This window comes from Trypanosoma cruzi, genomic scaffold, assembly GCF_000209065.1.
Source record: "Trypanosoma cruzi strain CL Brener 1047053517131 genomic scaffold, whole genome shotgun sequence".
Lineage (NCBI taxonomy): Eukaryota > Euglenozoa > Kinetoplastea > Trypanosomatida > Trypanosomatidae > Trypanosoma > Trypanosoma cruzi.
The window spans coordinates 131680-152786 of NW_001849574.1; the positions used below are offsets into that span (position 1 = coordinate 131680).

At 50.0% G+C, this 21107-nt stretch overlaps 10 protein-coding genes across 10 annotated transcripts, besides 37 other annotated features; all 10 read right to left on the bottom strand.

Annotated features, from left to right (window-relative positions):
* Nucleotides 1-482: a sequence feature (areas merged during assembly that could not be assigned to a particular haplotype. This can correspond to areas where the two haplotypes were merged or to regions with more than two copies in the genome that were merged during assembly.).
* Nucleotides 244-267: a sequence feature (AT_rich).
* Nucleotides 483-2082: a sequence feature (haploid, non-Esmeraldo-like haplotype).
* Nucleotides 578-620: a microsatellite.
* Nucleotides 677-743: a microsatellite.
* On the bottom strand, nucleotides 805-1425 carry Tc00.1047053504071.110 (ama1 protein, putative; the record flags this gene model as incomplete). Its single annotated transcript, XM_805118.1, has 1 exon — nucleotides 805-1425. One exon carries the CDS (start codon nucleotides 1423-1425, stop codon nucleotides 805-807), a length of 621 nt encoding a protein of 206 aa, XP_810211.1.
* Nucleotides 1449-1586: a sequence feature (T-rich).
* Tc00.1047053504071.100 (hypothetical protein, conserved) lies at nucleotides 1699-4275 on the bottom strand (the record flags this gene model as incomplete). The annotated part of the gene is made up of 1 exon (XM_805117.1): nucleotides 1699-4275. One exon carries the CDS (start codon nucleotides 4273-4275, stop codon nucleotides 1699-1701), a length of 2577 nt encoding a protein of 858 aa, XP_810210.1.
* Nucleotides 2083-3699: a sequence feature (haploid, Esmeraldo-like haplotype).
* Nucleotides 3700-3806: a sequence feature (haploid, non-Esmeraldo-like haplotype).
* Nucleotides 3807-7027: a sequence feature (areas merged during assembly that could not be assigned to a particular haplotype. This can correspond to areas where the two haplotypes were merged or to regions with more than two copies in the genome that were merged during assembly.).
* On the bottom strand, nucleotides 4623-5879 carry Tc00.1047053504071.90 (glycosyltransferase family 28 protein, putative; the record flags this gene model as incomplete). Its single annotated transcript, XM_805116.1, has 1 exon — nucleotides 4623-5879. The coding sequence occupies one exon, from the start codon at nucleotides 5877-5879 to the stop codon at nucleotides 4623-4625; it is 1257 nt and encodes a 418-aa protein (XP_810209.1).
* Nucleotides 6000-6043: a microsatellite.
* Nucleotides 6044-6070: a microsatellite.
* Nucleotides 6099-6665, bottom strand: Tc00.1047053504071.80 (nuclear cap binding protein, putative; the record flags this gene model as incomplete). The annotated part of the gene is made up of 1 exon (XM_805115.1): nucleotides 6099-6665. The coding sequence occupies one exon, from the start codon at nucleotides 6663-6665 to the stop codon at nucleotides 6099-6101; it is 567 nt and encodes a 188-aa protein (XP_810208.1).
* Nucleotides 7028-7195: a sequence feature (areas merged during assembly that could not be assigned to a particular haplotype. This can correspond to areas where the two haplotypes were merged or to regions with more than two copies in the genome that were merged during assembly.).
* Nucleotides 7075-7121: a sequence feature (T-rich).
* Nucleotides 7131-8885, bottom strand: Tc00.1047053504071.70 (hypothetical protein, conserved; the record flags this gene model as incomplete). Its single annotated transcript, XM_805114.1, has 1 exon — nucleotides 7131-8885. The coding sequence occupies one exon, from the start codon at nucleotides 8883-8885 to the stop codon at nucleotides 7131-7133; it is 1755 nt and encodes a 584-aa protein (XP_810207.1).
* Nucleotides 7196-8122: a sequence feature (areas merged during assembly that could not be assigned to a particular haplotype. This can correspond to areas where the two haplotypes were merged or to regions with more than two copies in the genome that were merged during assembly.).
* Nucleotides 8123-8297: a sequence feature (areas merged during assembly that could not be assigned to a particular haplotype. This can correspond to areas where the two haplotypes were merged or to regions with more than two copies in the genome that were merged during assembly.).
* Nucleotides 8298-15498: a sequence feature (areas merged during assembly that could not be assigned to a particular haplotype. This can correspond to areas where the two haplotypes were merged or to regions with more than two copies in the genome that were merged during assembly.).
* Nucleotides 9175-9196: a sequence feature (AT_rich).
* On the bottom strand, nucleotides 9312-10304 carry Tc00.1047053504071.60 (hypothetical protein, conserved; the record flags this gene model as incomplete). Its single annotated transcript, XM_805113.1, has 1 exon — nucleotides 9312-10304. The coding sequence occupies one exon, from the start codon at nucleotides 10302-10304 to the stop codon at nucleotides 9312-9314; it is 993 nt and encodes a 330-aa protein (XP_810206.1).
* Nucleotides 9936-9968: a microsatellite.
* Nucleotides 10328-10352: a microsatellite.
* Nucleotides 10817-10843: a microsatellite.
* Tc00.1047053504071.50 (spliceosome-associated protein, putative) lies at nucleotides 10870-12258 on the bottom strand (the record flags this gene model as incomplete). The annotated part of the gene is made up of 1 exon (XM_805112.1): nucleotides 10870-12258. One exon carries the CDS (start codon nucleotides 12256-12258, stop codon nucleotides 10870-10872), a length of 1389 nt encoding a protein of 462 aa, XP_810205.1.
* Nucleotides 12524-13390, bottom strand: Tc00.1047053504071.40 (uncharacterized protein; the record flags this gene model as incomplete). Its single annotated transcript, XM_805111.1, has 1 exon — nucleotides 12524-13390. The coding sequence occupies one exon, from the start codon at nucleotides 13388-13390 to the stop codon at nucleotides 12524-12526; it is 867 nt and encodes a 288-aa protein (XP_810204.1).
* Nucleotides 13483-13547: a sequence feature (T-rich).
* On the bottom strand, nucleotides 14078-15640 carry Tc00.1047053504071.30 (hypothetical protein, conserved; the record flags this gene model as incomplete). The annotated part of the gene is made up of 1 exon (XM_805110.1): nucleotides 14078-15640. One exon carries the CDS (start codon nucleotides 15638-15640, stop codon nucleotides 14078-14080), a length of 1563 nt encoding a protein of 520 aa, XP_810203.1.
* Nucleotides 15499-15551: a sequence feature (areas merged during assembly that could not be assigned to a particular haplotype. This can correspond to areas where the two haplotypes were merged or to regions with more than two copies in the genome that were merged during assembly.).
* Nucleotides 15546-15570: a microsatellite.
* Nucleotides 15552-16557: a sequence feature (areas merged during assembly that could not be assigned to a particular haplotype. This can correspond to areas where the two haplotypes were merged or to regions with more than two copies in the genome that were merged during assembly.).
* Nucleotides 15842-15887: a sequence feature (T-rich).
* Nucleotides 15930-18203, bottom strand: Tc00.1047053504071.20 (hypothetical protein, conserved; the record flags this gene model as incomplete). Its single annotated transcript, XM_805109.1, has 1 exon — nucleotides 15930-18203. The coding sequence occupies one exon, from the start codon at nucleotides 18201-18203 to the stop codon at nucleotides 15930-15932; it is 2274 nt and encodes a 757-aa protein (XP_810202.1).
* Nucleotides 16558-17318: a sequence feature (areas merged during assembly that could not be assigned to a particular haplotype. This can correspond to areas where the two haplotypes were merged or to regions with more than two copies in the genome that were merged during assembly.).
* Nucleotides 17319-19281: a sequence feature (areas merged during assembly that could not be assigned to a particular haplotype. This can correspond to areas where the two haplotypes were merged or to regions with more than two copies in the genome that were merged during assembly.).
* Nucleotides 18309-18345: a sequence feature (T-rich).
* Nucleotides 18825-18844: a microsatellite.
* Nucleotides 19282-19461: a sequence feature (areas merged during assembly that could not be assigned to a particular haplotype. This can correspond to areas where the two haplotypes were merged or to regions with more than two copies in the genome that were merged during assembly.).
* Nucleotides 19462-19926: a sequence feature (areas merged during assembly that could not be assigned to a particular haplotype. This can correspond to areas where the two haplotypes were merged or to regions with more than two copies in the genome that were merged during assembly.).
* Nucleotides 19540-19559: a microsatellite.
* Nucleotides 19644-19666: a sequence feature (AT_rich).
* Nucleotides 19927-21107: a sequence feature (areas merged during assembly that could not be assigned to a particular haplotype. This can correspond to areas where the two haplotypes were merged or to regions with more than two copies in the genome that were merged during assembly.).
* Nucleotides 20292-20311: a microsatellite.
* Nucleotides 20415-20451: a sequence feature (AT_rich).
* Nucleotides 20593-20640: a sequence feature (A-rich).

Here is a 21107-nt window from a genome sequence, read left to right on the forward strand (position 1 = left end):
TTTCGGGGGGACCCCCAAAATTGCCCCCCCCTAAAAAAAAAAAAAAAAGCCCCCCCCCCCCCCCCACCGCCAGACTCTTCCGCGTGGAATGCGGCCATCCTCCTCGTGGGTGGGGGGCAAGAAGTGGGAGAAAAAAAAAAAAGAGGGAGGGGGGAAACGAAACACGTATTTTGCGCTTTCTTTAAAAACGGGATCCTGAAGCCAAACAAAACAAAAAGAAATTTTATCCATAAATCCCAAAAGAAATATATATTTATATATTTATTTCTGTGTGCATATTTAAACAACTCGCTCTTTCTCACCTTCGCTCTTTCTCACACAAACACAAACACACACACACTCTCTCTCTTTCTTGCAGTTAATCCCAGTCTTGACCCGCATCCTTTTCAACGGAGGCTCTAACCTGTCCGCATACACCGAGGCCTTATGGCTCCAATCATATATTTATATATTTATACAAATAGATAGATAGATAGAGCGGGAAAAAAAAAAAAAAGGCAAAAAAAAGGGGCATTCATTCATTCAGGCAAAACAAAAAAAAAAAGAAAAAAAATGATATTTGGGAAAAAACAAAAACAAGAAGAAGAAGAAGAAGAAGAAGAAAAAAAAAAGCAGAAAAAAATGGAAGAGTAAAAAAGAGCCCAAGGGAAAACATTGAAAGAAATCCAATCCTTCCTTTTTCCTTTTTCCTTTTTTTTGTTTCTTTTTTTCTTTTTTGGATTTTTTTTTTTTTATTTTATTTTCGCAGAGTAGCAAAGTCATTTCGCCCCACTCCGTTGGACGGCATGGAACAACTGCGGACACTCATTGCATCGGTACAACAGGGGGAGGGGCATCGTAGCAGCACGCACCGGGGAACCTGCCCAGCTCCGTCAACTCCATCAACACCTGTTGCAGCCCGCAGTGAGAGCAGCAAACAACGACGCAGCCGTCACCGCAATCCGATCCTTGGATGTTGAAATCGCGGCGAAGTTTGTTGCGAACCAGGAACTGCAGCACGGTGGAAACAAGACCGAAGCAACAATAATCCCCAAGCAATGAGCCAAGGGCCACCAGCCAATTTATTTCCGGTTTGCCGTTGTCGCAGTACACATTGTACTGTCGAGAAAGCTGGCAGTAGTAACAGCACCAGGACTCCAAGCACGGCGAGCAGTCCGCGCAACAGTGGCAGAGGCCGTACCTCCAATCCCGCACGGGTGGAGGTGGCACCATGGCAAGATGCGCTGAATTCGGCATGTATACGCCGGGTCCCCATTTTTGGGCGGAATCACCCCCCTGTGCAGCTGCGTATACGCCGGGCCCCCATTTTGGGGCGGAATCACCCCCCTGTGCAGCTGCGTATACGCCGGGCCCCCATTTTGGGGCGGAATCACCCCCCTGTGCAGCTGCGTATACGCCGGGCCCTCGCATTTCATTTAACTCCATACAGAAATTAAAATTGACCTGCCAAACAAAAATAAAACTAAAAAACAAAAGTAATTAAAAAACCGCACGGACGACTGTAAAAAAATCACTTCAATCAAAAATAAAAAAAAGAATGTAGAAGGGAATAAAAGCAATAAATAAAAAATAAAAAAATAAAATAACTGGTCATTTAGGAGGCCACAGTGTTCATCAGCCCGCACTCGGCCTTTTGGAGCCCCCCAAAATAAGAGAAGAAAAAATACAAATTTATTCCTTAAAATAAAAACACAACCATCACCGCCGACGACTTACGGCAACAACGTCGCGCAGCAAGTCACTCAAAAACGCCTTCACACGTGATGCCTTGGCCTCAAACAACTTCTTTGCGTATCCTTGAGCGGTTGCGGCCCTCTTTTCGGGGCATAAATCATGCAGCTGAGTGAGAGCGTTCTGGAGATCTTTTGACCATGCGAGAATAGGCAGCGCTGACACCGCACCAACCTGCAGAAGAGTGGTCAAAATAAACGCCTCCGGAAACAAAAAGTCATAAGGCTGCTGCGACCCCACAACAGACTGCAGGGCATCATCAAAAGCGGTGGTGTGCGGCATGACAGCGCACGTCCCCTGCGCCCTCACAAACTCCAACAGGGTCGGTGCGATGCTGCTTATCATCGGAAGCGTCGGCATGGAGTCGAAACGCCCCTCACACAAAAATTTCGGCATGGAGGGTTTTGTTGGGGCCGAAGCAACAGATTTTTTTGCCTTCTTCAACTTCGAATCATTTGCCAGTTGTACGCGGTACTCCTCCAGCAACGCAACGTCATGCAGTAGCATAAGGCTGCCCAACAGCTGGCGTGTGTGAGTGATGCGTTCTTCCCTGGTGGGCATGCCAACCAACGAGTCCGTCAGTGCCTTCACCTTCTCCCCATGGATGTTTCCCAGCACCAGGGACCGCACCAGGGCCCAGTCCGTGTTGTCCGTGAGCTCCATCTCCCGCGTGGTACAAAGAGCCTCAAAAGCTTCCTCCATCGTGTGCTCCTCCGATCTCATGAGATCAAACACATTGCGCTGTGTCTGGCATCGCCGCAGCGCAGCAGCTATGCGGTGCACCGCACAAACAACTCTCGCGATGGAATTTGTCTGTCGCCGTTCAAACTCCTGAACGTCCTTCATGGCTGGCCACGAAACAAATGCAAACACCTTCGAGCGAAGCAGACTGCAATCCTTTTTCAGTGCACGATAGTGCTCCCAGGCAAGATCGTTCCATTGGCAAGCCTCATCCAAAGCAACCCCTGCTAAGAGCGGCCAATACCCAATGTGAGACATGGTGTCGTGTTGCACACTCTTGAAGGCTAGCTGGCGACACGCCTCCACGTCTGCAAGACCCAAGAGGTGAGCAAAGCAAACGGAATAAATGAGCCAGGCCGAATTGTTTTGCTTACGGTCCACTCCCTCAAATAACAAGAGCCCTTTTTCCACCCACCCCAAATCTCGCGTCGCATGGTAGGCGTGCAAGACGATGTTAAGCGCAGCTGTGATGTATCCATCGAAGAGACCCTCCTCACTCCATGCAAGCTGTGCAGAAAGTGGCTTGGCCTCCTCGTAGGCATTGCGGCATGCCCTCAAAAGATCATCCATCGACGTGGAATCCGGCTGCTGCTCCCGTGCCGCGCCCCACATTGCCACGTGACAACGCAGCCCAAGAATTCGTCGTGCGTGGTAACGCAACACGTCCTCCTCAGCACTCATCTCGCTGCAGGACCAGGTGTAGATTGCCGTAGCTGACGTTTCGTCCAAATATGTCGAAAGATCCAAGAAACAGCACGCAGTATTGTAGAAACGCTTCGCGTAGGCAATCGTCTTTTGTCGCAGTGCATCGGCGTCACCCTGGCGCAAAAGAATCTCCAGCTCCGCCATGAACGGACCACGGCACGGTCGCATTGCACCGGACGACGAGGATGGAGACTGCAAAGTGTGACAGAAATAAAGTGCATCCGTCAACGTGCGATCCCTCTCGGACAGCTGAACAAAGATGCGGCTCTCTTCGTTGGGGCCATCCAGCTCCAAGACAACATCGGTGAGATCGCATTCAGACAGTGTGTTCAAATACAAATCCACAAATGTCCAATTGTCAGGTTGACGGCTCCAGAGGTACTTTGCCACCGCATTGGCCCTAGCCAAATCGCCGCCACGGTGCAGCGTTGTCGCCAATAGTTCCAGTCGGGCCTCTGGGACCCCTACTGTTGCCCCTCGTGCACTGCAGAGGTACACCACAGCTTCATTGTATAGATGTTGTTGATGGAGCACCTCAACGTACATCCTCGACGTGGAAGACGTAATGAGACCATTGGCTGTCAAGATTGTAGTGTCAAGCATCTTTGAAGAGAGTTTAAGAAGAATATCGTCGGTGGCCCCGGGTTTGACCTGACACAAATTCGCCTGCACAACCCATACCTGGTAGCGAGAATCCCCCCATCTACGATAGAGTTGCAATGCTGTCTTTTGTGCCATGTCATAAGAACCCATGCGCACATATGTCTGCAGCAGGTTCTCCATCATATTTCTCTCATTTTGAATGCCTTTTATGCGCTCGTACGTGCGTGCCAATGCCTCCCAGCTACAGCAATGCTGCAGAACATGAAGAAGGGCATTTATAGCCCTCCCGTCCACCACGTTTTGCTCGCTCAGCGCCTCCGCCTTTTCCCTTGCCATATCCAACTGGTCTGTCTTTAGCAGCAACAACGCCTCTGCCGCCAGCACCGCGTGGTTGTCGGGATACTTTGATAGTGCTGCATCCAGCAGGCCCTCCGCCGATGCGAGTCTGCCCTCATCGATCAGGTCAAAGATGCGCACGACGGAGCGGTCAGCCATGGACGACGCCTTTTCCTTCTTCCACTTTTCCCCCTCCGCCAAAGAGCCAATAACTTTATTGCAGTTTTTTTTATCTTGCTACTCCACTTTCCCCTTCGCCCCACCCCACCCCACGCGTAGCAAAGAAAAAAGAAAAAAAGAAAAATTGCGCAGAAACAAGAAAAACGGCGTAGACTCCAAACTGTATATGTATATATGTACATGTGCGTGCAAATGTATAGGAGAAAACTGAGGGAGTTGGCCATCACCACCACCCCCGTTTCCTGCAGCAGGAGTGCGTCCAAAAATCAACTCCCCCCAGCCAGCCTCAGCGAAAGCAACCCATTTTTCCTTTTCAATAATTAGTTCTACTCCTCTGCGTCGTCAGCAGTAAAATCGGCCGCCGCCAAAAGTGGCAAAATTGCCTCTCGCAAAGCAGCCAACTTCGTCCCAGGGAACACGCGGAGTGTGCTGAAGTCGAGGCTCTGTAGCTTTTGACGAATGCTCCCCACCTGAACACAAAAGAGGTATCGCGCTGCGTCCAACGCCTCTGCGAGCTCCAGCTGGTGGTCCGACATGAGGTCGCGGTTGGGCACAATGATTAAGGGCCTCTTGCACTCCAGGGTTTCAAGGATGGTCCCGGCCCCTGCATGCGATATGACCAACGCTGCGTCTTTTATAATCTCATGCAGCTTTGGACGGTAAGAAAAAACCTCCACAGTGACGGAATAGGCGTTGCGTACCCGCATCTCATAGGCCGATGCTCCTTTTTGAACCAGTAACCGCGTGATACCTCGTCTGGCCAATGCCTGACAAACCGCCTCATCATCTATAGCCTTAATCAACGAAACAAACTGAGTGGAGCCGACGGTGACAAGAGCCACCTGTTCGCTCCCAGAGGCGTTTGAAGTCGTTTGCCTCTGCGCCATCGGAAGCGGCATATCATCTACATCTTGAGAGACACCAACAAAAAAGAGAGATCCATTACGCCTCCACCATTTCCCAAGACATGCATCGTAGAGTGACTGCCATTGTACCGTAAATACATCGCAGAACGGCATCAATAACCTTCCTGAGAGTGAGATGTGCCTGACACACGTGTACGACTCCATGTATGCGATGCCCGGGCGGCGATAATACCACGGGGGAGAAAGCGTCGCCACCAGCAAAGCGGCCCCCACCACTGGCACACACACACCCGGACCATTCACGAAAAGCACATCAGGCTTCTCTGAAACGATGAGAAGCAGGGACGAACCGAGTGCTTGAAGAGTCGTGAAGATCGAGAGGAAGTAACTCTGTCCCACCTCACGCGCGCGGGGTATCGTTATCAGCCGGCAGCAGCGTCGAAGTTGATCCTTCTCAAACTCAGCGGCAAGAGCAGCCGAATGACTGTCAGTAGCAGAGACAACATAAAATGGGCGATTGGCCCGCCACACATCCAGCGGCAAGGCTCTAATGGCCCGCATCATTTCACTGGTGTGTCCACCAGAGCCCAACACGACACACACGTTCAGTGGGGCGTTCCTTCCGCGGTGAATAGACGACGGTTTTCCTCGCACAACCCGGACAAACCGCCAGACCATCAGCGAGAGGAGAAGCACCACCAGTGAGAAAAACGCCATCCTACGTCCTGCTGTGAATGCAGAAATAAATCAATAAATGAAAGGTTAAAAGGGAAAAGCAAATGGCACATAGAAACACAAACACACATGCATTCATCATAATCAGTGGAAACTGCGCATTATATATATATATATATATATATATATATATATATATATGTATAGAGAGAGAGAGAGAGAAAGAGAAAGAGGAAAAAGAATTCATGGAATTCGATTTCATTATGTGCCTCGAGCGTGTTTCTGCACACGTTTGGGCGGCACCCAATTGTAGTGCACAAGCTGCTCTTCTGCCAGAGCAGTGCCAATGCGCAGCTCGCCGCACCGCAATGCCCCCAGTCCGCCCCGCCCACTATCCAGATTTTGTCGCAGAACATCTACGACCTGTCCGCCATGCGCACCTCGTCCCCATCGCCGCGACGCGTCGCAGCCAACGTCCCACGACACCGTAATGCGGCGATCATCCAACAGTGATCCATGCATATCACTCACAGCACACATCGCAGCACACTGTTGCTCAAACACAACAAAACAAAATCCACATGGCGTCCGTGTCGCTTCGTTCAGACCCATGACAACATCCCGCACATGTCCGCATGAAGCAAAGTGTTCCCAAATCTGCCCTTCCGTGGTGTAAAATGACAGATTTCCAACGTACACTGTGGTGCTCCTCTCAAGTTGCTCCTGCCGCCGTGCAACAAAATCCTTTTCAGACAATAGTGAGCGTAACAACTCCTGGCGATCGACATACGCCATACGCGGCGTCACGTCAACGAGATATTCCGCCATGACTCTGCAAGAAATCACGCCGCCTGCAGCCCACACAGCACTTTCCTACCTTCCCCGCTTCACCCACAGTGCTAATTGTGTGAAGAACAGACAAAAAAAAAAAAGAAGTGAAAAGCAAGAAGTATAAATCACACAAAAATAAAAATAAAAATCCTCCTCTTCTTCGCCCCTGGGCACCCGGTATCATTTTGCAATGCAGCACAGACCGCAGAATGCAAGTATGGAAAAAAAGACTGCACACAAACACGCGAATCCAGAAGAGAAATGGTGAAGGAGTAAGAGGGGAAACTCGACGCAAATTAAACTTGCAGAGCCGCGACTCCCATCGCACAGAAGGATAAATGTCTATGCAAAAAGAAAGGGATTCCATGACCAGAGGAAGCGGTCGCATCTGGATGCACACACAAACAAAAAAAAGAGAGAAAGACAAAAGAAATGACAAAGAAGAAGAAAAGAGCACACAACTTAAACAGGCTCTCCCTCGCTCTTGGCCCTTTTTCTTGCCAAATACTCCTTGTACCGCTCCCCACGCTCCAGTGTTCGCGTCTGGCCGGTGGAAGCGTCGTTTGCCTTCTTCACCGACGCAGTTTCCCCTGAAGAAATCCCCAAGTTGCCAAGATCTAAAGCCGTAAGCGGCTGTCCAAGAGTGTGCGTCACAAGCCGGTGTCCATCCTCAATTCGCTGACGCACCGTATCGTTCATCACGTCATCCGGGTTGTGGACCTCGACCCCAATAATAATGAGCAAACGGTCCACGAGCTTCAGGAGTACCATTATAGATACAAAAGGGATAAACATCGGAATAAACTGATTCAGCCATGAACCAAGAACCAGGCTGACGTCCATGTTGCGTCGATACACGTGGCCATACATTACATCGGTGTCATTCATCACAAGGTCGGCAATCAACAAAAAGTTAAATCCCAACGGCATAATAAGACGAGCCAAAAAGGTGGCACCAAAACACATCGATGCATTATCCGAGATGCCTGGGAGAATAACATAAATGTCAAACACCTTTAGTTGTAGGATGGCCCAGTATGAGCAGTATGCCATGTAAAACATGAACACCATCGATCCTACAAGTTGAAATTCGCTCCCCATTGCCAGGGCAATGACAGAAAGCTGCCTCGTTGTCAATGGCTGAAATGGCAAAAGAAGTTCACTCCAAAGCACCAGAAGGGTGAGGATTGAGGTGCACAAGGCAGCTCCCCGATAGACCATGCCTCGTACGGGAAACCAAAACCTTTTGAAAGGATTATTGGTAGACTTCACCCCAAGTATAAACTCATCGTATGCTAAACAGTCACGAATAGTGGAATCCCACAGATGATTCATCCTTCGCACAATTTTGATGGAGTACTTGACGCGTGCGTGGAGTTCCTCTAAATGCTTCAAGGAAACATCGGTGTGGTTTTCCCCCGTCACAGGCCTCACAAGTGCACCTGCAGAATGATGCTGCAGTATTTCACGATCTGCTTTGGTAATCTTCTCCATCATGTGCGTCCAGTACACCTTGTGCTCCTCCGCCACAAGGGGATGGATCGTCATGAGCTCCGCCTTGACCTCAGCCAAGTCCATGGAGGCCATATCTAAATCCTCCTGAATGTCAACAGCCCTGAAGTACGCACGACGCAACATTCTGACAGCATCCGAGCTTCGCCAAAGCATCTTTGGCACGCCCACCAAACCAGCTGACATGAACAGAACCAGCAAAATAAGACCCCAGGCATTCGCTAAAGAAATGGCAAGCTTCAGAATATCCGCAATGGAATTGTACGCCCCCTTGAGAAAGACAACGTAGCCAAAAAGCACAACAATAATAATCAAAGATATAGCATACAGCTTCAGGTTGTTCCTGATGGCGTGCTTGATTTTTCGCGTCGGGGCAAAATCTCCCACTTCTGTGTACGACTGCGAGACAGGAAGCACCGCCCAGCCCATAATGTACGTTGCCGACACAATGGCGTACCAAACACCAATCAGCCACGTCTCCTTTGGCATACTGGGGTCCGCTTTTGCGTCAATGGCCGCGTTTATATCCACTACAAGTAGCGGAAACGGTAAAATGGAGGAAAAGAGGGCAATAATAATAAACACACGGCAAAGCACCGGCATATCCTTCGCAGATATCTTTGTGTAGTACCGGAATATCAGTAATGTTGCCACAAGCGATAAGAAAAAAAAGAAGACGGTTGAAAATACGCTGCCCGCTGACATGATTGGCTCGCGTATAACTTGAAAGAAGAATAACAACGTCTCTCTCGCTCTCTCTCTCTCGCTCTTTTATTGCAGTCGACGCTATATGCCGTTTAATACAAATATCTATGCGTATATCCCGCCTTTCTACAAATGAGCAGATAAATGTAAAGCGGTGGGGCCGCTGTGAGTCCCTCTGCCTACTGTTTGCTCGCCAGTTCCGGCTGAAAAAAAAAAAAAAAGGAAAAAAAGAGAGAGAGCATATCATCATGCCAAAGCAGTTGAAAAAAGGAAAAGAATGAACCGGGCCAAAAAATAAAAAATAAAAAAATGTATGATGGGGCATAAAAACAAAAATATATAACACCTTCTTCCTCCGCTTAAGACCCCTCCTCATTTCTCCTTCTTCTTCCTCTCTTTTTAATCCATTGACTCCTTCAAAAGTTGTTAAGCGGAGGCAAGTTTTATTTCCGCCTCGTCGCGCTTCTGCATCACCGACAAGATCTCCTCGTGGAGCGGGTGTGGCTGGGCCTTCAACCGCAGCGCCAGACGATTCCGATCCATCGTTTGCTTCGAGAGCTTCTGCTTCAGCTCGGCGAGGCGAGCGTTCATCTGCTTCGGCTGCGTGGAAGGCACCTTCGAAGCACTCCCAACGGCCCCGCCCTGAGTACTCAGCTTGGAGAGCACCGCCTCGAGCTCTTTCTTTGCATCCTCCAGCCTGGCGGGCAATTCTTCCTCGCTTGTGTGCAGCACGGTCTGCAGACGCTCCTTCTCCTTCATGATGTGTGCCACTTGAGACTCCATCTCCCGCAATTCCTCCGGAGTTGTCTGCTGCTGCTGCTGCTGTTGTTTGCCTCCACCCTTTGCCTTCTGGCTCCCAGGGTTCAGCAGCGTCGCACCCTGAAGAACCTTCTCCATTGCCTTCGCGTCCACCTGGCGGGCACGAGCGCGAAGAGCCTCCTCGTTTCGTCGACGCTCCTCTTCACGTGCGGCCATGCGTTCCTCTTCCAGCCGCTCCTTCTCCAGACGCTCCGCCTCCTGTTGCCGCAGTTCCTCCTCGGTGAGGGCGGGCTCCCCGTCCTCCTCTTCCTCCTCCTCGTCCTCAGCCAGATCAAACACCGGTTTGCGGCCTTTTAGCACGCGCTCCTTGTCGTGCGCACGCTCCTCAGCAAGAATTTCATTGACCCGCTCAACCAATCCGTTCTCCAGTTGCCTATAGTTTTCCTCGCTGACCATCACTGGGTCCGTAAAGAGCTGTTGGAGGAAGGCGCCAAGAATCACCTCGTAGTGTTTGTTCTCGGAGAATGCGCGCAAAAAATCCTTCGTAATCCTTCCAAAAGCGGCGAACTCTGCCTTTCCACTGGGATCCGCCAACTCGAAGGTGTAGCGGTCAATTTTGTCCAACATATCCGTGCTTTCTCCTCTCTGCCTTTTCGCCATCCCCTTCCCTCTTTTTTCTTCCCGTGTGTGTGTGTGTGTGCGTGTGTGCGCTGCTTGTGTCCGCGCCCCTTCTTCGCCCCCCCAGTCCGCAATCCCAAACGCAGTAATGAAACCAAACAGCCAAGAAGAAAAAGAGGAAATTTTTATTAAGAAATGAAAAGATGCACAAGAAAAACAGAAGTCAAGACCTCAAAGAAAAATTTGCATGCCGCTCAGTAGAGTATTACCCAAATATGTGTATGTATTGTGCTGTCCTGCTGGCTATTTGATTTGTGCGCTCTTTTTCCTTTTTTCGTCGCACGAGAGTGGATGTACAAGGCAAGAAAACATGCGGAACACCTTGAGCTCGTCCCAACTCACGTAAATGTCACACCACCGCGCTTCAATTAATGGGAGCGCATAAACAGAGAAAGAAAAAAGGAAAAAATGATGTCGCCCCTGCCCCCTTTCGCTTTCTTTGGCTTTGTAATTCCATTTTTCCCTCTTCTCTCTTTGTTCGCCTACAAATATCCATATATATATATATATATATAATATATTAAGGTCCCACGTCCAAATACAGGATTTAGAACTTTGTAGGGGGGCGCGTGGGCATTGTACGCTTCTCGGGCGGCTCTTTTGATGGTGCTGCAGGCGGCACTGAAGATGACAAGGCTGCGGTTTTGGGCACCAATATTGATCCCAAAGCGACAGTTGCACCCGCCGTGTTATCCTGCACACGAACATACTCCTGCGGAGCTGACGCCACGTATCGAGCCGCGGTGACGGGTGTGTAGGCCTGTGGATGAAACGGCACGGGAGTAATGGTCAATTTTGTCGTCGCCGCTGGTTTTTTTGCAGCAGTTGCTGTTGTTGTCGTCGTCGGTGGCGGCGACGCCACACTTCCCTGCTGCAAGGTCGTTTCGCTCGTGAGCAACGGTGGAACCGTGCCCCAGTACACTGGTGGCGTCTCCTCTGCGGCCACTTCTTCCATGACCCCAGGGAAAAGAAATGTATTCTTCTCATTCCGTGGCGGTTGTCCCCACTGGCCCTCGCCGTTGCCCCACTGTGCGCCGGGTGGGATGGGCGCGTTGAGGCCGGGGACCTTAATTGTGGGATACGCTGGAGGCAGACGACGCATCGCCTGCATGCCATACAGCCACGGGGGAGGAGAGTGTGGACCCATGCCCAATGCTGCGCGAAGGCGTTGAGAGAGATGCCCAGGCTCATGGTGATTCTTTGGAATCCACTTCCCCTCGTAGTAAATATCCCCGAACCGGCTGAGATTCACATAAAATTGCTTCCGCCTTAGTGGTGTTCCCGAAATAAAGCACGTCACGAAGGCCACCTGGTCAGGATTGGCCTTCTTGTCCCTCGTCGCACGGATTCGCTCCACACCGAGCGCGGCAATTTCAGGCGGTACAAGGTCCGTCGCACGCTCACGGTCTGCCTGATTCACCAAGAAGGCACGCAGCTGGTTCCAGTGCCGCGGCACGGGAACGGTGCGACGTACGGACTTGAGGAACACCGTGAAGTAAGGGTCCTCTGCGTTGCCGTCATGTTCGGTGACGAGGGCGCTCACCTCCGGTCCGTGCCGCTCGGCAATAAAAAGCCTCAGCGACTCCCAAGGAATTTTCTGCCGGCGCCGTGACCCTCGCGCCACCGTCTTCGTGGGCTCATTCACAGTCACAGATGGCAAGTGCACACGGTCCTTGTCCTCCACATCAAAGTTGCCGTTCCCGCTGCCGCCGTTGGGGTTACTAGTGGCGGCCGCATCGTGCGGAGTGCCGGTGGTAGACGAGGGCGGCGCGGTGCCCATCGCGTAATCTTCTTCGGGAAGAATGTACTCCACCAAGTCCCCTGCTGCCTCAGCCGCCGCGGCAGAGCGCAGACTTTTCTGGACAAGCCTCTCCCGCTCCTTCAGCTGCTCCCTCCGCTGCCGGATCGCCAACTTCTTTTTCTTCGCTAGTGCCATCTGCGGAAATCACTTTGAGGGTATATTTTCCTCCCTCTCACCTTCTGCCTTTGCTTCTCCCTAGATTATCTTTGCAAACAGAAAAAAGAAGAAAAAAAAAAGGAGGGGGCGGGGCAATACGCCTCTCTCTCCGAGTGACTATCAGCAAAAAAGACAGTCACCCTTGTTCGTGGCGCCCTCTTCTACCAAACTGAAGGGCAGAACGTGGTAAATAAGCCACAAATGGGAATAACGTCTACCAACTACACTACTCCACACATGCCTCTCAGAGCGGTGACTCCTGCATAAACTTTCTTAACTCTGCATCTACACGCCCAATTTCCTCGCGAAGAGAACTGAGAGGGTACGATGTTAAGTGCTGCCGCAACACACGCCGATACAATTGAATGAGATCTTCCTCCTCACGTCTCTGTGTGTTCAAAATGTGTCGCTTGTATTCAATATCTCTAATTGCCTCCACGGTGCCATCTCCCCCGTGTCTGCCTCCACGAAGACGCATCAGTGTTAACTGCAGTTGTGTCACAGTCGAGGCCAGTCTAGTCTTCAACTCCTCCTGGTTTCGGTCCTCCTCCTCCAACTCACGCAATCGTCGTGAGTGTTCAGAGGTAAGTCGAGCCACCTCAACCTCCTGCATTGCCACACGTCGTTGAACCTCCTCAAGCGATACAAGCATGCCCTTCGCTGCGGCGTGAACTCGTCGCCATGTCACATCCTCCAACTCCCGCTCGCGCTGCATGCGTGCGAGAATTGAGTGCCCTGCATTGGCGAGCGCATGCAAGCCCATATTTGCAACCTCAGTGGATGGGGACCGGACCTCATGCGTCTCTCCCAATAATGTGTTTCGATATTTATTCGATAATTTTTTGGCCTTTTCGACCAACTCTTCCGATGGCTGGCCGTACTTCTCATGGAGGATAGAAATCAACTCCCCCTCCATCCCCTCATACTTCCGCAAGAGATTTTCTGCGTCCCTTATGGAACCATCCACGTCTCTTGGCCGTCCCGAAAGACAAAATGCAAGTACCTTCGATAGCAGTTTATCCCTCACCTCTGGGGCCTGCAGACCCGTCGGCAGACGAGGGGTGGAGAGTAATGCATTCAGATGGCTAGGCAGGAACTGGGCGTTATCCATTTAATCACCTTCTTCTGGAAACCGTACAGTCACCTTCTTCTCCCGTGAGGGACAGTGGCTTCCACCTCTCCCTCTCCAGGCTGGGCACTCGCAAAGAAAGAAAAGACAGAAGAAACAAACACACAAAAAAAAGAAGGAAAAAAGAAAAAAAAAAAAAGGTATAAATCAATAAACTCACAGATCGGGTCTGGACCTCATATTTCTTCCTTGGATGGTTTTTTGGGTACATATTACTTCGTGAAAAACTGATATTCTTTTTTCTTACCTGCTGCTTTTCCTTTTGGAATAAAGAGAAATTATTGATCCCACAGTGGGCCTGTCAGTAACAGTTTAGTAAATAGACGCACAGAGCCATTACGAAAACTCACACCGCGGTCCAACCTCTAGCGCGTACAGACGTGTACGAAGAACGATACCTCTACCCTAACCCCCATCCCCAGCGACGAAGAGAAGTGGTCGTTGCGTCATGGTTCTTGTGCCTTCATTTAGCTGATAAGGGATGGTTTACATCCCAACGCAATTGCCATGCCCGCAAATGCAATGTTCCCTACAACAAAATAAATTTCCTGAGGCCTTGTAAACAACCCAGTTTTTTGTCGTTTTACCCCGCCCATAATCCCCCCCTCCCTCCCTCCCTTTCCCTTCTACTCCGCACATACAAGCAGATGCTTCCCATTATAAGCTTTCCTAGTAGATCTGGGTCCGCTGCAGGGTTAGATTGCCCTTCTCGTCCATGATCGCCTCACGACTGGTGTTGCAGAACCCCCGCTCGTCCACTAGCTCCGTTAAGAGACCTGCATTATTGTAATATCCTGGAGAAATATGCGGTCCCTTGAGCTTCAAGTTCCCTCGCGTATTGGCAGAAAGAATCGTTGCATCAGCCGTGCCGCGGTCTCCCACAACTTTCGCCTCCGCATGCGGAACCATCCCGCGTTGCCCTCGCTTCAGTGAACGCCATGTGAGCATATAGGCGCTCTCCAGTGGACCTCGAAACACAAACACGTCCTCGAGACTAAGTTCCTTTGCTAGTTTTTGGAGGTATTCATCGCTCACAAAAGGATCACTGGCATCTTCAAACAGCGCTACCCACTTCAAATGCTCGTATTGGTCAGCGTCAAAATTGCCCGTATGGCAAAGCAAAAGGTCAAAATCTGCCTTCTTCCCAAGGATACCCTGAACCTCCTCAACACAAAGTTTTTCAATACCGTTAATGGCATGGTCGTCAGTAAACATATCACTGTGGATATGTACAAGAACAGCCCCTGATGTCAACGCTGCGTACGGGGCAATGATGGAGCCCACTGGATTTGTGTGGTGATTTGGCATCACACCAAATCGTGTCTCCGCCTTGAGCTGCATGAGTTGCGCAAAAAGAAACCCGGCATTGATGCAATTCCGGTGAGAAAACGTAATGTGTAACTTGTCCTCCACCGCCGGATTAAAATCCTCCAAGGCCAAAATCGGGTCATCTGGGTGCAAGAGAGCAGAGAGGCGGCGAAGGCGCTGCTCATAGTACGAAAAAGGACCCCACACGAGCATCTTGCGCATTGGTGTCACACCGAGTAGGTTCATGTTGTGATCCGTGATGACGACCTTCTTCAGGAAAAAAAACTCCTGCGAGTGCACCCACTGGAACTTCTGCCCCGGGTAAGAGAGGCCTAACTCGGGAATAACGTTGTAGATCATGTCCCAAAAGTGCATGTTGCGCTCCACCAAGACTCCCTGCTTCACTTCGGGTACAACTATCCACTCGCGGGCAACGAAGTGATTGGGCTGGAACTCGTTCAGATAGAAACGAAGCTTGTCAGCGCTTATGTTCTGGTGAGGCACCACCGCCAGCAAGGCCCCCACCTTCGCGCAGGCCAACTGCAAAACAAACGTCTCGCAGTTGCTCGGCTGAATGGCCAATACGCGCTGGCCAGGACGAAGACCAGTCTGCAGAAGCCCGTGGGCGAGAGCCTCGCTGTTCTTCCGTATATCGGCAAAGGCCCATCGCACCGCCTGGTGCTCAATGCGAAGAAAGTCCTTGTAGTACATCTTGCGTGACTGGATATTGACGTAGTAGCCCACGAGCTGGTCAAGCACTGGCACTTCAACTGGCCCCTTCGCCTCCGAGTATTCCGTCCGGGATCCTGCACCCGCCTTTGCGGTTCCTGCAGCAGCAGCAGCAGCAGCAGCAGAAGGCGTAGTATTGAAGCGCGCTGGAGCAGCGCTGCATCGGCAGATGTTTCTCGTAAAGCGACGAAGCATCTGCCCAGCCGTTCTCTGCGCCTTGCTTGTCTGTTTCCGATGCCTGCGTGCCCTCCCCAACTTCCGTTTTTGCAATTGCTTTTGTTTTTTGTATCCTCTCTCTCTTCAGTCCTCCCCTCGTCTCCTTCCCCTCACTGACACCGCGCGAGCAACAGAGAAACAACAAGACGGGTAAAGGAAAGAGTGAGAAATAATACCGCCAAAATAATAATCATAATAAAAACAAAATTAAAATTAAAACTGAAAAGTGGGAAAAGGTCATCACGAATAAGGGAATATCGACACGGAATCATTTCTGGCCGGTGCGTATGAGACTGAAGAGCGATCGGGTGTCCCCGAATTTCACGGCGTCGCGACAATCTGAAATGAGTCGGGTCTTGGCCTGCCCAATTCGTAGTCTCCCTGCCCTCATGATGTACGCGTTGAGTTGTTTCAGAGCTGCTTTCAGCTCGCCGTAGTTGTTGCACCGCTTCATGTTCTCAGCGATCAGCTCCTTATTGAGATCGTAGAGCTGTGCGTACAACCGCCGCATGTTGGTGATGTCCGACATCAGCCGAGAGTCCTCTGCACGGGTGAGGAGCGGCTTCACACCTGCAGCGGCATCTGCCATGCTGCTGGTCAACTTCAGACGGACCGCATTGAATGCCTCCACGGAATGAATAGCTGCCTGAAGCTCCTGGAACTCGGCAGGGAAATGACAGACCGCCGTGGCTTCATCCACCCCCGCCACCCCCAGGCTTTCCACCACGTCCCCACATATTTCCATTGTTTCCCCGTAGATCTGTAGCTCGCGAATTTCCGCTTTTCCCTGGATCACCAATCTATGACCATTCCGCATATCCAGAAATGCCAGACAAAAATCGCCACTCATTGCAGGGGTACTTGAAAGAGAAAAAGTCTCCTCCAGCCATGCTCCCAAATGTGGGAAATAAAATTCCTTCGGTAAGTGAAGTGTTACATAACCCGCCGGTTCTTTGAATGGCACCGCCTGGTCCCTTTCCCAATGTTGATACATGACAAACTTGGGAATATCTAAGGAGAGTTCGTAAAGTTGATAATTTTCGGCGTTCGTAGCACCAACCATAACAGAAGCCGTCACACGCGCCTCGACACACCGTTCAATATTAACGGGACAAACGAGAGTCGTTGAGGGATCTGCGACCGTAAAAAAGGCGTATTCCTTGCCGGGAAACAAGGTCTCGCTGTGGAGAATACAGCCCTGAATGATGGTGTCAAGATGGCCGTTTTGCACCACAAAGACAATGTCCAGCTGCCCGGTCTTTGGGTTTGGAAGTAAATTATGACGGACCACCGTACCCAATTGCGGCAACGTCACATCCGTGTCACCACTGCGCTGTCTAGCTAGCTGTTCTTCCACAATGGCAAGTTCGGCTGCCAACGCCTGCTTCTCCCGCAGCAGGGTGTCCAGCCTAAATGCCCCCTGACTTCGCATTACCGATTGCCTCTCCTCCCCTTCCTTGACGTTCGCCAGCTGCAGGCCACGTACTGTTCCGTCGACCGTGCAGATAACAGGAAGTGGCTGTCCATTCTGCCTGTAGTCGTACGCAAGCACGGCGCTTACTGGGGCCGCGTACGTATCTTTGAACAGTACGCCTCGCTTTTCCGCATCATCGCCACGAACCTCCAACCGCCCGTTGCTCCACCCCACGATAAGCTCTGGCACGCCGTCAAAGTCCACATCACAGAAGGCAGCGGAAACAGGTCGGTGTTTCCCTTTGGCACGCCAAACACGTTCGGTCCGGTCGTACACGCCAACGGTGCCATTGGCGGATAAGTATGCAAAACGACCCGGAATGCCGCTGTATACAAGCTGGTTCACCTTCTCTACTTCCACAATACTGGCAATAGTCTCCTCCCCGTCGAACACACGCAACTCAAAGTCCTCCGAGGCCGCTACTAACGATAGGGGAGCATCACTCGGATTGATAGCTGGAGAAATAATACTGCTTTCACCGCGGTTATTGCTTGCGCCCCACGGCATAAGCGCTAGTGCCGAGACCTGGTCGCCCGTCACCGTCCACAGCATCTCAGTTCCACTCTCGTCAAATCCATTGATTGTGCAAATCCCCCCCACTATGACTAATGGTATCGGATTGCCGTTGCCGGTAGACTCCTTCACGGTGTTCACAACCCCCCACGTCATCGCATGTACCCCATCCTCCATGTTTTTATAAAAGTACTCGCTATTCCTCTCTACATCGTAGGCAAGCAATGACGTGGCCGAACCAAAATAAAGGGCATCAACACCTTTCCTGTTACCCGCATCCTGCACACGGCCCACCGTCAACGCTGTTGGCGTTTTACCAAAGCTCAATGTGCGCAAGGAAGACGCCGAGTTTAGCGCCGCGCTTCCACCCTTTTGAGCCACCGTTTCATGACTCTTACTTGTGTGAATAACGAGCTGCTGCGTGGTCGTGGCACAAACAAGCGATGGAGTCCTTCCATCAAAGCGGCCAATCGTCGCCAGTCCTTCCAGAAGCGGTGTGTTCAGCTGCAGCTCAAATGCAGGCCTCATGGCGTAGTAGTTTGTTTGCGCAGACATGACCAGAAGGAGGCGCGCAAAACACGAGGAAATAATACGATACCTACACGTGACAGTCAATAACAGCAACCTCAAGACCACCTAGACACACACAAAGACACAGTCAAAGAAAAAGAAAAAAAAAAAAGGGAGAAGAAAAGAATGAAGTCCATGCAAAAAGGAAAAAAATTGTTTGTGGAAAGAGGCTTTTGCAATCACTGTGCAGCAGTGTCCTCCCCCTCCCTCGCACTCCATCCTCTGCGATGCCCAGTGCCCGTGGTGCCCCAGCGCTGCACAGACCCCAATAAGCGCAAATGGGTGAAAAAAAACGGGAAAAGAGGAGGCAGGAGTCGCCACTCTTGCGGCACGGACACACATTGAAGCAAAAACAGAAACAAAAAAGAAGCACTAGGGGGGTGAGGGAGGGAAGTCGCACAAAATAATCATCTTTTCCTCCGATATGATCAAAACAAGGGGAGGAAGAACACAGTGAATCACAAAAATGCACACGAAGAGAGAAGCAAACAAAGAAGAAGGGGAATGACTAACCAACAAAAAAAAAAGGGGGAGGCGGAAAACACACAAGTAAAAAAAAAATGTCAAGGAAGTGCAGGTAGCGTGTGCCTTACTTGGTGATAGTTGAAAAAAAAAAAAAAAAAAAACGAAGAACGCATATTGTCTTTCGTTCTTTTCCTCTTCATGATGGCGTGACGCGCTACTGACGGCACCATCCTTTTTTTTTTACCTGGTCTCTTGTCTCTTCCTTCCTCCCCTCCCCTCCCCTCTCGCAGCACCCCTTTCTATTTATAAACACACACACTCCCACACAGACAGGGAGGCTCATTCTCTCCTCTCCTCTCCCCACTCCTTGTGGCTGCTGTGGCCTCTCCGGATGCCACGCCGACGTGACCGTGGCATACACGCCAACCTGTTCGTGTAAACACAGAGAAAACGGGTTGGAAAAAAGTAGAAGGCCCAACTGCACCCTTCAGCAGAGAGCCAACCAACAGCAATAATAATAATAATAAGCAAACGGGGGAGAGAGGTAAAAATAACAGTAACAATAGCAAACAATAAACCTGGGAAGAGTTTTAAAAAAGATATAGAGTTTTCCTTCGCATCTTCTTTGCGAGCACAAATATATATTGCAATAGAACCATTCACCAAAGCAGATACAAAATGAGACCGCATCTCCCATGAAAAATAAGTACTAACCAAAAAGACAGCTGCCGAATTTGCCTTTCAACCCGCCTCCCATACGAAGCGGAGGGAGAGAGAAAGAGTGAGTTTCAGTGGGTTGAGTCTTCAGGATCCGCGACTTGTGACAATTCTTCTTTACAATAAGTAAGACAGAAGAGTGTGTGTGTGTGTGTGTGTTATTGGGGGGGTTTCTTGTTTGTTTGTTTTGTTTTTTACCGGACAAGTAGAAAAAAAAAAAGACTATTCCTCCTCTCGCAAACCATTTATTTAAAAAAAAAAAAAAAGAATTTGGGTTGCTTACACGCACAGAAGTCCTGTGACGAGAAAAGCAAAAACGAAATTTCATACAAAGAAATCTCTAAACGTTAGGCGTCTATGAGCCCATTTTTTGGTGTGTTTTTTCCCCTCGCCGCAAGTCTGTTCCCGATGGAATTTCCTCCTCCCCCCGCCTTTCTTTCCAATTCTTATCAAATTTTACTCCTTTTTGCTTCGATCGCATCCTCTTTTCTTTTCTTTTCTTCTAATTTTGTTTTTGTTTTTGGTGATTTCTTCCAAAGAGGGGGCGTTCGCTCCGAGTCGTACACTCCGACACTCGCTTGCACCAAAACAAAAAAAAAAACGAAAATGTTTGGAGCCAATGCCCCCTTCCCTGCTTTGCCCCTCATCGCGTGCATGTGGGTTGGGGTTGGGGTGCGAGCAACCACGACGGAAACAATTGGGGGGTCGTTAAGCATCAATGCGCCCACACACACACACACACCTGTAAAGCGGGTGCTCGTTGCGTGTACGTCCGCTTCCATCGTTTAATCCGTTCCGCGTTGCGCACATTTATTTTTCAAGTTGTATAAATACTCAGCGTGGGGTGTACGCACTCATACAAACAGACAGACGACAAGGGATGAAGCCCAGAAAAAAAAAAAAAAAAAAAACAGGATGACGCTGGGAAATGACAGAAGAGGAATGAAATAAATAGAAATAAAAAAAATGAGGGAAAAGGGGTTTACAGAAAAGCACAACGTCAATGCCTACAAGAAAAAAAAGAAAAACAATAATAATAATTAAATAATTTCTTCGGTATTATGTTCCCCGGCATTTCTTCCCATCCCTCGTGACTCTGATAGCGACGTCGACAGATGGGCACAAGGAAAAAAAGAAACACACACACAAGAAAAAAAAAGGAAGTCCCCCCTCTCAGCTCAATCACTTTTCCTTTGTTTTTGTTTTTTCTCTTTTTTTTCTTTTTGTTTTTTGTTTGTTTGTTTGTGTGTGTGTGTGTGTGGGGGGGGGGGGGGGGGTGGAATACATTCAGCCTTGGGGAATTGCTGAGTACGCGTGATCATGTTGGTTGAGGCTGCGGTGCTGTGGGGGAGTGGAAGCAAAGAAGAAGAAAAAAATCAATTTCTTTGGTGGACTGCATCCTCTTCTTTTTGCTTTGCCTACAATTATAATTGAGCACCCCTGATAATCATGGTGCAATAATCTTTTTTTTTTTCTTTTTTTAAATGTATTTTTGGAGAGAACGGGACAAAATTAGGTGGGGCGACATGTTGCGAGGGTCCTCTTTTCTCCTCTCAAACGCTCTCCACAATCCTGGTCCATTTTTGGACGGGGCTCTTCAGATAATAAAACTTCATTTGGCACATAAGAACGCTGCAGCGGACGGTAACGCAAGGGCATGTCGTGCCATCGAGAGTGAATTCATGCGAGAAGTTGAAATGTTTCGTC